Source organism: Mustela nivalis (assembly GCF_964662115.1).
Source record: "Mustela nivalis genome assembly, chromosome: 16".
Taxonomy (NCBI): domain Eukaryota; kingdom Metazoa; phylum Chordata; class Mammalia; order Carnivora; family Mustelidae; genus Mustela; species Mustela nivalis.
Window position 1 is genome coordinate 68292300 of NC_139035.1, and position 14757 is coordinate 68307056.

The following is a 14757-nucleotide window of genomic DNA, read 5'->3' on the forward strand; positions in this document are numbered from 1 at the left end:
AAATGGAATCCCAATCTGTCCACATACATAACCCTGGAGTTGGAAGTAACCCCGTACTAATAGGCTCTCTCAAGGCAGGAATGTCTGCCTGCACTCTGGTGACTGCATCTGGATGGGAAGGAAGAAGGAAGATGCCTACTTGACCCCATACAGGACGTGCAGTCGTGGCCAAGACGACTGTAACTGACGCGGCACGAGGAACAGGAAGGATGCACAGAATCTGAACAGATAAGGGCTTCCGTCCTGTCAGCAGACGCGAGTCACTGAAGATGTTAGATCTCCATTAATGGACAGAACTTTTCAAGAAGGGAAAACGGGCCCAGCGTATGAGGGAGAAAAGCAGAAAAGGAAAAAAGCAGGATGACAGAAAAATTACATATCCACAGATATTTCAATTCATTAAAATCTAAAAAAATATCCGGGGCAGTGAGGCACCTGGATGTATCATACCAGGAGCAGTCTCAAATTTTCGGGGATAATTTGACCCCTCAACCCCAATGAAATCAAGTCCTGAAACAAAAAAGAAAAGAGAAGAAAAAACAACCAGTGAAATTTTGCTTATGAATGAGAACATTCGCCCCCAAAACACAATTCCCACTGTACCTGTGGATATTTTAAGGGTAGGTTTGAATTTCTTTTTAAATCTAAAAAGAGAATTTGAAGTGTGCTATCATGAAAACACAAAAAGATCACGCACGGAGGTCAGTTCACGCTATGAAATGAACAACGGAAATGCACGGAGCTACACCCAGCTCTTTCACACTAGCAAGATGGCAGCAGTATCACACAGCTCTTCATTCAGCCACAACTCAGATTTCTGATTCTAACCTTCCAAATCTGCTATACTCTACTAAGAAGAAATAAACACACACTTCATCATTCCTTGTTTCCAAACCAAATCCTTGCTCAGAACAGCTAAGGCTTTCAATCGAGGACTAGGACTCCTTGCATGATTTTCTATCCACAACAGAAAACAAATCCCTTAATCTCTATACTGTTTTGTACCAATGATAAAAAACCAAATGTCCAAGAACTGGAGCTCAGAAACTATAACTTTTGTTACTCAGACTGCTACCACTACCTCTACAAAGCCATCAGGAGATGAATAAAGAGCAACTCATTCATCAACCTCCAAAGTAATAAAGACATTTCTTAGCCAAATGTCTAGGGAATTAAAATGGATCTCCATCTTGTCCATAACTCAACTTCAGTCTCCACCAATGGGAAAATGTATCCAAAATGCACTGATGAGACAGTGTGGTAAACAAAAAGCAAGAAACATTCAGGACCTAAGGTCTCATATCTCCTGGGCAGTAGATGAACTGTTTGTGCCAAAGACCCTCCCAAAGAAAGAGATAAAGATCAACAGTCTTTGAAAAAGGGCAAGGCAAGTAAACAGATGGAGTCAAAGAGCCTAATTCCTGTTCTGCTACTGAATCATTCCCCCTTTTACAGGAGAAAAGGGTCGTGAGCTCTCCATGTGCCGGCTCAGCTGTAAGAAGTTAGTGATCACATAAGAATAAAACACTCTGTTGCCTAGAAGCTGTTCTTATTTAAAAGGGTGAAAGTTAAAAAGAGAGAGAGAAAGAGAGAAAACCATCTTTTACTCCCTAACAGCTCTTGGTATATCCCACAAACCTAAAATATCCTTAAATATATAGAGCCTACCCAGCTACAAGTGAGCTAATGACAACAAAAAAAATCGTATTTAAATCCCCTTAATATTCTTCCACGTTCAGAAGACTATCCAATAAATAGAGCTAGAAATATACAATTTCCCCTTTCCCCAGATACTGCAATTTTCCAAAAATGAAGGGAAAGAAGATATTATCTCAATACGAGAAAACAATTAAGCTCTTAGTGGGTTTTGATTCCAGGCCTTTTTCACCTCTACAAGTAGTGGCTCAATTAAGTAATTATGGATACCTTTTCTGAGAGCAAAGCTAGACACTCTAACAGAAACCCTAGGAAATGCACGTGGACCTAACGGAAGCCACACAGGGTGACAGAGCATGGGCTCTGAGAGTCCAACAATTCTAAGTTCAAATACCAGCAATTTCACAACCACCCTTTCCGTCTGCTTGTCATCTGAAGATAGCGACTAGCGTCAATCTCACAGAAGAGTGACGAGGCCAGGTGACACAGCATGGTTAAGTGCCCACAGGCACACAGACAGGAAGATAATATACACAGTACTTCGATGGCCATCCCCCTCTCTCCTATCTCTGCACCGAAAAACTATTCCTCCACTTTTTAATATGATGATAACCTCAAAGTAATTATTTCCTTAGGTTTTAGAGACAAGAAACAAGAAACAAGAAACAGTCACTCACTCGTCCCATCATCTGGTTCGAAGTGGCCAGTGTTGTTCCACGTACTGCCGCCGCTGTTAGTGCCATAGTTATCGTCGGTACTGGCCGGCTCTGCGTAATCAGCGGGGTTAAAGGTTCTGGGGGTGGGGGGGATGGAAATGCTTAAAAAAGTCTCTGAGCTCTAAGCAGCACCAGCAAAAATGAACTCAGAGAGGATGGCCACAAGAATCCTGACTTTGCCCTAACAACAGATCAACCAAGCCCATTCTATAACCCTATATACATCTACTTCCCTCACTTATCAGCCTACCTAAAATCCTATGGTATAATCTCAATTTAGATCTACCATCTGTCCTGGATTAGGACATCAAGAATCATAGTAAGAGGCGTGGGTCATGACCCCAGGGTCCTGCGGTAGAAGGTATTGGGCTCCCTGCCCCACAGGGAGCCTGCTTCTCCCTCTGCTGTGTTCCCTCTCTCGCTGTGTCTCTGTCAAATAAATAAAATCTTTAAAAAATAGTAGTAATAATAAAATCCACGTAAAATTTTGGAAAACAGCAGGTATATGCATTCAAATAAAGCTATGAGATGGACAGAATGACCCAGTCGGGGGGACACTCATCTAAGCCCAAAGTCTACATACCTATCTGAGTCAAGCGGTCTAGAAATTTTTCTGATCACAGCTCCGGTAGGGCTGCCTATTACCCTCAGGGTACCAGGCTATCAGCCACTCTAGAATATTACAGTGGTGCTTAGGGGAAAAAAATTAAAGACTTCAGCACGAAATCAATGACACTTACCCCATTCCTTGAGCAGAAAACCTTCCTCCTCGTCTACCAGAGCCACCTAAAGAGAAAAGGAGAAAAAGAGAGGGAAAAAGACTATTTTAGAAGCTGATATAAAACTACCTTGCTAAATGAGACAACTCTGCCATAGTTAACTGGGTGATATGATGAAGATGTTCTCTCTCACCCCGCAGTGCAGTTAATATACACCACAGGAGGACCACCATTACTACAGACAGACTTTTCCTTTGCTGACCAAATGCTGGTCCTTAAGCAAATACGTTAACAACAATAAAGATTAAAGAAAATGACACCTACCTTCTTTCCCACTGCCCACTCAGCAATCTCTAGAATTTGCATGACATCTCAACAGTTAAGATAATGAGATGCCATGTGAATTTGCTTGTTTTCAAATAAAGCAGACCCCTAAAGAACTAACAGTAAGAGTAATCCTGCCCCCCGTTTTCACCCCCACCCCTCAAGAAATTGATCACCTCTGCCTCGGCCACGTCCTCTTCTGCCTCTTTCTGTACCTCTTCCAGAAGGCCCTCCACTCTTGGTGCCATCTAATCCGTTTTCCTGACCCCGAACTAAAATTAAAAACACAGCCAGAGCACAGTCAACAGAATTTATCTAAATATGTAAATGGCATGTAGAGATGGTGGTGGGGAATCGAAAATGAGGAAGAGAAAATGAGCTGGAAAGGTGGGATATGAGGTCTACTCAGGGATGAGCCACACAACAGAGAGCTGTAGGTTATACAATTTCACCAATAACTGCAGAGTAATTTCATGCCAACCTGGTAGCTGCAGCTAGAAAACGCTACCTGTAAGAGGTACCAAGGCCTCACAATAAAGAGCGGGAAAAGATATTATGGTTACTAGGGCCAGCCTAGCAGCGTTCTGACATCCCTCAAGTCCAGACATTACTGACCCACAGCTGGTTTTGTTAAAGCCCCATGCATACACTCTCGTCCACGGCTGGCACCTCTCCCTCGTCTTGGTGGCCCACCACGTCGCCGACTATAGTCTCGGTCACGGTCTCGATTTTCTTTGCCTTCCTCGTTGGATTCCGTTTGGCCACCATCCTTCTGTCCGGAGACTCCCTTCTTCTTCCCGACCATCTCCCACGAATGCTAAAGGGCAGAGCATTCACGTCTAATCAATATGGACTGCTATCAGGAAATCACAGATAAAAGCTGGGAAAACTGTCAACCCTTTTCCTCTCATCATCCAAGTCTAAGATACTTCCACTAATTTATGTCCTGTTTAAATGGAGGGTACAGACTACAATCTCAGTACAAATTCTACACCTATCACTGCAAAACCAAAGTCCTTTATTGTAGGGGAGGTGCTTAGAGCTAATGGATTGCAGGGATCACTTCTATAAGGATTGCCAAGATCTGGATCCAGAGCAGTCACTTGGCAGATCAAAGGACCTAGTTATTGGTCCCTATCTTTCAAGGCTATTTCCAGGGCTGAAAAAACTAATTCCCTTTGGATTCAGCGACTCTCAACTTTTTACAGTCTTGTTCCTGTCAAAGCAAAAAAGAACTGAAAGTTTCTAAAGGTTGACTTTGAATTCAGAAGGAACAAACCACATCGCGCTCCTAGGCACATTCTCTCATCAAGCAACCAGAATTCAGGAGGGAAACAACTGCGCCTACTCATCACCACCCCCAACCCTCCAAACCACACTCTCTAACACACACACCAATTTCCTTTGCTAAAAAAGACCAAGTCAATAAGACACAGCCCTGGCCCTGAGACATGTGGACTATAGGAAATCTTCTATTCCAGGTTTTACATGCTGTGTTCTCCCTATCCTTCATGATCTGATAATAGTCCAATTAAACTTTCTCCAAAGCAGGGTAATCTGTGATTCATTCCACACTGCAGGACAGAAAATCTGTGGTAAGGAAAGTAAGCCAGACCATCCTGCGAAAACCTCATTCCTCAGGAAATGAGTTTTATAAATCTTAAGTTTTAAAAACACACCCCTCAGGGCCCCTGGGTGGCTCAGTTGTTAAGCATCTGCCTTTGGCTCAGGTCATGATCCCGGGGTCCTGAGACCCAGCCCCACAGCAGGCTCCCTGCTCAGTGGGGAGCCTCCTTCTTCCTCTCCTTCTGCCCACACTTGTGTTCCCTCACTCACTCTCTCTCTCTGTCAAGTAAGTTAAACCTTAAAGAAAGCAACAACTCTGGATTCACACATATTTTGCAGAAAATACATACAAATAAAAATTCCCAAACACCGGGGCGCCTGGGTGGCTCAGTAGGTTAAAGCCTCTGCCTTCGGTTCAGGTCATAATCCCAGGATCCTGGGATCGAGCCCCGCATCGGGCTCTCTGCTCTGCAGGGAGCCTGCTTCCTCCCCTCCCTCTCTCTGCCTGTGTCTCTGCCTACTTGTGATCTCTCTCTCTCAAATAAATAAAATCTTTAAAAAAAAAAAAATTCCCAAACACCAAGACGACCAGATCTTTACCACCCTAGTTCCCATCTCACTCAAACAACAACGACCCAGTGCTCAGCAACAGCTATCCAATATCTAGTAACTTTAAAGAACAGGGACCAAGTACAATATGAAATGACTATTAATTTTTTCAGGTCCAATTAACATTACGGTCACATAGAATATCCTTCTTTAAGGGAAGCATGCTGTAGAGTATTTTATTTATGATGACTATAACTTACTTCCAAATAATTCCAAGTGTCCATCAATGGATGAATAAACAACATGTGGCATATCCATATATTGGAATACTGTTCAGTCTTAAAAAGGAGTGAAATTCGGACACACAGCCACAATATGGATAAACTCTGAAAACACTACGCCAAGTAAGAAGACATAAAAAAAAAAACAAATACTGTATGATTCCACTTACATGAAGTACCTAGAATAGGCAAATTTATAGAGACAGAAACTAGAAGGTTACCAGGAGCTGGGAAGATGGGGAAAGAGGTCTGGAGGGAGTTATTATTTAAGAGATACAGTTATTTGTTTGGGAAATGAAAGAGTCCTGGAAATGCATAATGCTAATGGCTGCACAACAATGTCAGTGTACTAAATGCCACTGAATTACACACTTAAAATGGTTAAAATGAGGGACGCCTGGGTGGCTCAGTCGGTTAAGCCGCTGTCTTCATCTCAGATCATGATCCCAGGGTCCTGGGATCGAGTCCTGCATCGGGCTCCTTGCTCCACAGGGAGCCTGCTCCTCTCTTCACCTCTGCCTGCCACTCTGCCCGCTTGTACTCTCTGACAGATAAACAAATAAAATCTTAAAAAAAAAAAGTAAGACGATAAACTTCAAATGTATTTTACTATAATTTAAAAAAGTTTTTAAGTTAAAACCTCAGCTTAAAATTATAGCAAAATTATAACCGCAATTCTAAAGAATCTATAATAGTTCACTAGTATCTTTTTAAAAAGATTAAGGACCCACCCAGGACTCAGCAGCTCCTTGCTGCCTACTTTTCCAGTCCAAGCTCATTCCGCACCACAGCTGGTAGGTCATTTTATGTTCACAGTCGCTTCAATTCCTAAGTTACTGTACTCCTATTATAACTAAATCTGCATCAGGAATCCTGGAAACTAGACTTAGAACAGCTTTCAGAGTTTTCAGCTAGTTTGTCTTAAAACCTGGCGAAAGCTTCAGAAACCTGTCACTCTTCCCTTCTCTACGGCATGTATCAGCAGCTGGTGCTACCCAGGTTCTATAAGGAAAAGAAATTACCATGATCTCCCCAAAGGCACTGCCAGTTTTCTGATATGACCTCATCCACCCAAAGACATCCAACATCCCCTGGCAGCTGACATTACGCCCCACTGGTTTCACTAACAGATAGTTTATTTGTAGGATAAGCCTACATTTTCTAGTTTATTTTCCTTTCTGACGTTGTGGAAGGTTAGCTTCAGAGCATTAAGCGGAAGATGATGGAAGGTGAAACAAATGTGACTTGAAGGAGGGAGGGACGGTGGGAGCGAAGTAGGATTCCAGACTTTTAAAAGGCATGAGATCAGTCCGACCTCTTCCCCGCACCCCAAAATCTTACAATTATTCTAGAGTAAACTCAAAGTGAGCCAAAGGCACTATTATCTGATTATCCAGACAGTAATTTTCAAGTAAGATCAATAATGTAAAATCTCAAACATTTTTTTTAAAGTAAACTTTACACCCAACATGGAGCTTGAACTCACGACCCTGAAATCAAGAGTCACAGGCTCCCCTGACTGAGCTAGCCAGGATCAAGACCACAGTTTTTAAGAAAAAAATCCACAAATTTAAATTCAACGACTAAAGAAAGCTTTCCACTACTATTTCCTATTGTCTCAAGGAAACTGACAAACCTCCAACATTTAGCTAATGTGACACTGTAACACCAGTAAGCTGATCTCTCTCAAAGTGAACTCTGGTTATCTACCCAACCAAAGATCCCCAGAGTAGGACCACATCCAGAGTAGGACCAACGAAGATTACTTTAAAATGATATACTGCTTATTAAAACAATAAAGTTCTCTGCTAAGCACCACAGGCACATCCCAAAGGTTAGTAAGGCAGAACACCTGCTCTTAAGGGACTTAACAACTTGGGACAGTGATAAGACAAGCACAAAAATATAAAGATCTCATTAAGTGGAAAGGAGAAGAGGTGAAATTCTAGGGCAAGAGGTCCTCCAAGATACCCCTATCATCTCCAGGTATGGTCAAAAGGCTGTTAACAATCTCTCTATTACCTCAACAGAAATAACTTCAAGCAACGAAAATATATTGTAAAAGGTAACACTAATGAGAATGTCTTGAAATCAGAATTCACTAGTTTGTGTGGCTTTATTCAACAGCAATACAACAGATGAGTAGAATGTTCTATGATTAGTAACTAAGGCTAACATATAGCATCCCTACCTAATTCAGAACCCAGTCTGGAAAACACTCGATAGCCTATAATGAATGATTTATTCTAAGCGAATTAAAAAAGACAGATTTTATGTCTCCTCCTACTTACTGTATATAAATTTTAAGTATTCGTAACCCACAGCAAACAATCTCCAGGGCAGTTCTCTGCTCCGTTTGGAGAATAAAGTACTCTCCTTTATTTATTTATTTTTAAGTAATTTATTTATTTATTTGACACAGAGAGACAGTGAGAGAGGGAACACAAGCAGGGGGAGTGGGAGGAAGAGCGCACTCTCCACTGAGCAGGGAGCCCGATGTGGGGCTCGATCCCAGAACCCTGGGATCACGACCTGAGCCAAAAGCACTTAACGACTGAGCCACCCAGAAGCCCCTAAACTACTCTCCTTTAAGCTGAGTTACTCCACTTGCTATTTTTAGAATATTCTGAGCTTCTCAGCCAGGGACCCACTTTCTAGAATGTTCCATTAACACTCTACCGTATCTGGGTTTCCTTCCAGTAGGACATTGATGGCTCTGTTGACATCTCCATTGCAGTCATGCAAAGCAATGACACATTCATCCTGGTTCTTGCCTGTGATATCAATCAACTGAAAGAAAAAGATCAGCAACCATCAAGAACAAGCTTGCACTCCTCACAAAAGGAAGCCAAGTGAGCAAGGGAAAAGGGAGAAGACACCAGTTGAGTCTGAAAGAACCCCAGGCTTAAAAAAGCAAAATATGCAGAATTTTGGTATTCTAGTTCAGTAAGCAAAATATTTACCTTTGATTAGGGATGGGGCCAAAGTATTTATGAAATAATCAAACAATGAAGTATCTAATAGGGAATCAAACCCAGAAGCACACAGGCTTCACCATACCATCAGCTTCTACAATTCCTAGATGGCACAACTGCTCAAAGTTGCTATAAGAAATGGCATCAACAAAGTCATCCAATAAATAAGAAGTTAAAATTAAGATAAAACCTTTTCGAACAAGGTAGCTGTCCAAAGTGGGATGGTAAATCAGAAAACAAAAGCATGTACTTATTGGCTTAACCTATTATATTTCAGGTCATAATTCTTTCTATACCTACAGCACAAAGGACCCTGGTAGCTATCTGTGACATTTAACTATGCTTTAATCCTGATGTCTTTCCCCACTGCTTACAGCAAATTAGCAATACACTCACTTGTTTCACCTTCTCCTCAAAGTCAGCATCATTATGGTCTGAAATCATCTGTGCAAGTCGAATTTGTTCCGCAGTGGCCTAGGAATTAAAACAAGTTCAAGAAAGCATGATCGAGAGACAACAGTTTAGAGAAGTAAGAGGGCCTATCTAGTCAATAATCCACCCCACCTCCCAGTCCAATTTCCTTCTCCTTGTTACAAATGACCAAGTGGTAAAATACTAACATCAAGTAAGATGCCTAAATTTGCAAAATGACGAAACACAACACAACACAACACTGAAGCTATTAGTATTCCACCCTATGATCCCTAGAAAACCAGGGAGCTTTTCCACCGATGTTCACAGTTAAAGCAGCTCCTCTTTGGGGATCACAGTGCCTTTTCGAAACATTTGTGCCTTAAATAATTTATATTTATTTGCAATGTCACGTGTAAACCCTGTTCCTGTTTCTGCAAGGACCAATGCCACCCCCTAATCTCTAGGGCTGAGAACAACGTTAAGATTTTGTCTGAGGGAAATGCTACCTTACAGATACAAAGCCCAGAACCCATTCTTTCCAAGTCTCATGATGCCGTATTAAACAGCAAAAAGGAAGAACAATGCATCACGGCGTATCATTAACAGTCATCAAGCCCTACTTAGAAAGAGCCAAGGATTAGAAAACAAGAAGAAAAAACCCAAACCAAGAATCCAAAGCACAAAATACTGCTGCACTGGATGGAAACCAGTAACAACCAGTAATGCTATCAGTAAATCCATATCCCTTGGGTTCTTTACCTGTGGCCGCTGCTTGTGCTGTGTCTGGTTTTGGTTTTGAGGTTGTTCCCAGTTTCCCCGGGCTCGGTTAGTGCCCACCGACGTCATCATTTACAGTATATACAAATAACAGTATTTACAAGGTAGAATACTGAAAGATTTAAAAAAAAAAAAAAAAAAAGCAATTTAGATGTTAAATATGGGCAAAATGTTTTCAACTTCTCTTTCATCAGCATCTTCACCACTTTTATTTCTTTAAAAGCAACAAACAAGAAAATTCATCTGTTCTTAAGACATATTTAGCTTGATAAATTCCTTAAGGAACAATGGCTATTAATCTTTCTGTAGAACAAAAAATATATAAAGCAAGTGTTAAGTCCTGGTTATTTTTTTAAGATTTTATTTATTTATTTGACAGAGTGAGAGAGATCACAAGTAGGTAAAGAGGCAGGCAGAGACGGAGGGGGAAGCAGGCTCCCCGCCGAGCAAAGAGCCCAATTCGGGGGCCGTTCCCAGGACCCTGAGACCATAACCTGAGCCAAAGGCTGAGGTTCAACCTACTGAGCCACCCAGGTGCCCCCAGTGATGGTTTTATTTTTTATTTTTTTTAAGTTATGGGCACAGTCTGGTTACTAGCCCCCTAGACATAGGTTTTGTGAAGTTTTGCTATCTTGGTAGCCAAGGGAAACAATGTTAATAAATCAAAAGCCCTCTACATGGAAATATCTAAAGTCCCTTTGACAGAAGGAAAGATAATCAGCAAAACCTGGAAACAAAAGCTTTCCAGGAAGGGGATTAGTCTACACTCCAAATAAAAACAATTTAAAACACTGTACTCAGTCTACCTTCAGCAGCACTCCTACCTCCCTTTACAACCAGCTTATGTATGTCACATGCAACCTCCATCACTCGGGAAAGGATAAGCGAGGTCTAGCCTTCCTCCCTCCCTCTTGTCTTTCCTCACGCAGTGGGAGCCTGTGTAACCTTCAACAAAGCGAGTATTAGCCCCTGTGACTGCTCAGAATCCCAGTCAGTTCCCCAGATAATTCAAACACAGTTTTCCCGGCTATTTCTGTTGCCTCCTAGTCCACAGTTCCCAGGCGCCAGAAATGCAAAAACTCTTTACCACTCACCTTAATACACAGAGAATCCCAAACCTGTCCCAAACCAAAGTGTCTAGCACAAAGTTTTATTTGGAAGAAAGGGCTTTTAGGATTATCTTTTTTTTTTTTTTTAAAGAAGAGTTAGGATTTTATTTTTTAAGATTTTATTTATTTGACAGAAAGAGAGAGCACAAGCAAGAGCAGTGGCAGGCAGAGGGAAAGGGAGAAGCAGGCTCTCTGCTGAGCTGGGAGCCCGAGGTGGGGCTTGATCCCCGGACCATCACCCAAGCCGAAGGCAGATGCTTAACAGAAAGAGCCAACCAGGTGCCCCGAGGATTATCATTTTAAACTTGAGACACTACTGCCAGCAATGGGACTTTGCTGAGTCTTTAAAAAGAGACAGAGAACACACAGGGCCTTCCCAAAACCAGAACAGTTTTTGTTATTAACAGTTCTAGCAAGCAAGGATTCTCCAGAACTTAATGTCCCTTCATTCATACTTTGCTGTGTAACACAACCTCAGCTGCTGCATTTAGTAAACAAAGAAAATATCCACCCCGTGATGAAGCGCTCAAAATAAGATGTTACTCTGCATTGTTTTATTCTGTCCCAAAGAGAGTAAGCTTATATTTTCTGCTCTACACATAATTTTTTTCATTAATGAAACTTTATATATGGGGTAATGTTAGACCACTCAAAAGACAGTGCTGAATTTGAGGGAGAAATTGGTTGGGCTTCTAAAGAAATACAGTAGGATTATTAAGGAAGTGAATTTCATTGGTTTTTTGGGTCACAAAGAAAGCTAACTTCCCTGTGGATAAAGTCTTCACCAAGTTGGATCAACAGGATGCACAGGTCTTTGGGGTTTTTTTGATACAGTCATTAAGAATTAAGAGTTTTACATTCTCTATCGCCAAAATTTTTAAAGAAATCCCGGAGCTAATTCTCTAACCACTACCTCTTCTCCCTACACACGTGCACATGTGCACACAAAGGCCTGTAAATATTTTTAGCTAGTAGAGGATTATTTGCTACACAGTAGTCCATTTTCCCAGACTGGCATTATAGCCAAGTTTCACCACTCACAAAAAAACAAGTGTTCTTTCACCAGTACTGCTGGATTCAAATCAAAGAGAAAAATTAAAACTAGATGAAAACTATTATACTTACTAATTGGCTCTAAAATGAAATTTCTCATGTGAGTCAATGCTCCTGTAATTTACAACTACTGACTGCTTTCTACTTCTCTCCTGATTCCAACCGAGGAGTAGAATACTACAGATGTGAGTTGCGTGCCTACCAGTAGGGATGACTGCACGCGCCCAACCTGCGTAAATACATTAACGAGTTTTCTTGAAAGGCTCCTAACTACTGACGGGGAAAAAAGAAATAATCGTGATCAGTCCGGCTGTTAACTTCCATTTCTTTCTTACAAGTGCTTTGAAATGTGTGACTAAGAAAATTTTACCACCTAGGCAGGTAACCACACTGAGCGACAGGTCAAAATTGAGTGATCTGGGATCACCGGAGGGCACAAAATTAGTAGCCTTTTAGTAGCAAGCAGAGACACATACCTAGAGTTATCACAGTGGAGGGGAGGAATCTTGTTAAGTACTTTTCCTTAGAAAATAAAAATATCTACAGGAAACACAGGAGAAGTGTTGGGAGACCAAGCGAACAGCCCAGGAACAAATACTGGTTTCAATACAGGAATGCCCTTGACCATCTTTTGAAAACCAGCTACTTGAAAAAATAGCCAGAGAAATTTTACAGAAAAAAATAAATAACAAGTATTTATTGAGTATCTACTACGTGTCCAGTACTTCAGGAAATACAAAAGCAGGAGGACTTGGTTGCTGCCCTCAGGGAGCTTACAATCTAAGTTGCGAAACAGTTCAGACACTCTGAAGCTGGACCGGGGGGCACAGGGCTTGCTACCTGTAACCCAGCTACGAATTCCCCTGGAGGCTCCGTGGAAATGACCCCAGCACCCCCTTCTGCATACACTCGAGTCTGACTTTAAAGAGGACTTGCCAGCTGGGACACAGCGAGCAAAGAGGGGCTTCAAAAACCAGGCACAGAACAGTACGTTTAAGGTCCTGCGTCCTGAGTTCCGGGCCGGCCAGCCCGCTGTGGGCAGCGGCAACAGTCGCGGCTCTGCTCTCTGAGGGACAATGCTCCCAGAGCGCGACGCAGCTTTGCCACCCCAGGGACCCACCCATGGCCAGCACGCCGGCTCCCCGGAAGCCCGGCGCGCGCGGACCCCCGTCCCCGCCCCGCAAGTCCGCCGCGCCCCCCCCCCGCAGGCCACGGGCGGGGAAAGGTGGATGGACAGGACACACACGCGCTTCTCCATGTCACACTCAGGGACACGCGAAGGCGAAAACGGTAACAATGACACGAGCCAGGCCTGTCCCTGTGCTGTTTCGCTTCCCCGCCATCCCGCACCGGAGGCCGCGGGACGAGCCGGCTCCCGTTTGGGACATCGGTCTGCAAAGCGCTTTAGGGACTGTCCGCCCAGCGAGGGGTCTGAAGAAATTCGGAATTCCGGTCCGGGGGCGGGGGCGGGGGCACCCCCCGGGGCTCCGGTGACGTCCCGCAGGCGTAAGGCAGCCTCCGGGGCTCGCCCCGTGCAGCCTCCCCGACACAGCACCAGCGTTCGGGGCGCCCAAGCCACAGCACGGACAACAGCAAGCCCACGACAGCCACGAACACGTCCCCGCGCCGCGGCGCCGCGAGAGCAGGGCCACCAGAGGCGCTGACAAAGGGGCCGGCGTCGGAGAGCGGACGCCGGCCCCCGCGCGGAGGAGGGAGGCTCGGCCCGCTCCGCGCCGCCTCGGGAGCGCCCGGGGCCGGCCGCCGCCTCACGCCCGCCCGGAACCGGCGGATCCCCCGCACTCCGAACTCAGGGCCACCTGGGGAGTCCGGGCCAGCGCCCCCCGCCGCCCCCCCGCCGCCCCCGAACCGGGCCGGATCCGGATCCCAGGCGGCCCGCAGCGGGCTGGGGAGGGAGGCGGCCGCCTCGTCGTCTCCACGGCCGGCGGCCAGCGCAGAGCAGGCCCTACCTCAGGCGGGGCCCAGGCCGCGCTCGCTCGCGCTCTTCCCCGCTCTCCCCGCTCGGGCTCCAGCCGCATGGCCCCCCCCCCTCCGGCTGCCCAAGCCCCGCCCCGGCCACGCTCCCAAATCGAGGCCCCGGCTCCGGCGCGGCCCAGTAGGCCGCAGACCCAACCATAAACAAAACCCCCGGCGGCCGACTCGAGGGGGGGCGCCGGGCTCGCACGACCGGGAGGGGTGTCCAGTGGGGGGAACGCACGGGGCGGGGGGCCTACGGGGGGGGCGCCGGCGGGCTAGGGGAAAAGGGAGGGAGGGGAAAGGGAGACCGCGGATTTAAAGGGGCCGCGGACAATACCCGGCCCCGCCGCGCTGCCGCTGCCGCCGCCGCCGCCGCCAACGCCGCTGCGCTCCCAACTTTACCTCAGTCTCCTCCACACTGACACCCCGGGCCGCGCCGCCCCTGTCACGTGACGTGAGGTTCCCTCCTCCCCACCCCCTCCCTCCTTTCCCCTCTCGCGCTCGCTCTCGCGCCTTCCCCCTCCCACTTGCCTGCCTGCGTACCCCGGCACGTGACGCGAAAAGGGACGCGCACGCAAGCGTGCGCGCGCCACTCTGCCACGAGCCGCCGCGCTGCGCTGCGGCTCCGGGCGTGCCCCCCACCC

At 45.3% G+C, this 14757-nt stretch overlaps 1 protein-coding gene across 50 annotated transcripts in view; it reads right to left on the bottom strand.

Annotated features, from left to right (window-relative positions):
* The window catches only part of UBAP2L (ubiquitin associated protein 2 like), a 42212-nt gene extending 27571 nt beyond the window's left edge, over positions 1-14641 (bottom strand). For 7 of the 50 annotated variants that reach the window (XR_014304093.1, XR_014304094.1, XM_082703514.1 and 4 more), the window contains exons 1-8: positions 14516-14641; positions 9960-10089; positions 9183-9260; positions 8491-8601; positions 4064-4232; positions 3592-3687; positions 3113-3158; positions 2334-2449 (exon numbers count right to left, since the gene is read on the bottom strand). Coding sequence is in view for 40 of the 50 variants with exons in the window: in XM_082703514.1 (XP_082559640.1) it covers positions 2334-2449; positions 3113-3158; positions 3592-3687; positions 4064-4232; positions 8491-8601; positions 9183-9260; positions 9960-10049 (706 nt within the window). In the remaining 10 variants the exon portion in view is untranslated. Of the gene's footprint in view, positions 1-435; positions 511-2333; positions 2450-3112; positions 3159-3591; positions 3688-4063; positions 4233-5790; positions 5926-8490; positions 8602-9182; positions 9261-9959; positions 10090-14450 lie in introns of all 50 variants that reach the window. The other 43 variants (XR_014304095.1, XM_082703504.1, XM_082703498.1 and 40 more) reach the window with 19 other exon arrangements.
* Positions 14642-14757: the final 116 nt, after the last annotated feature.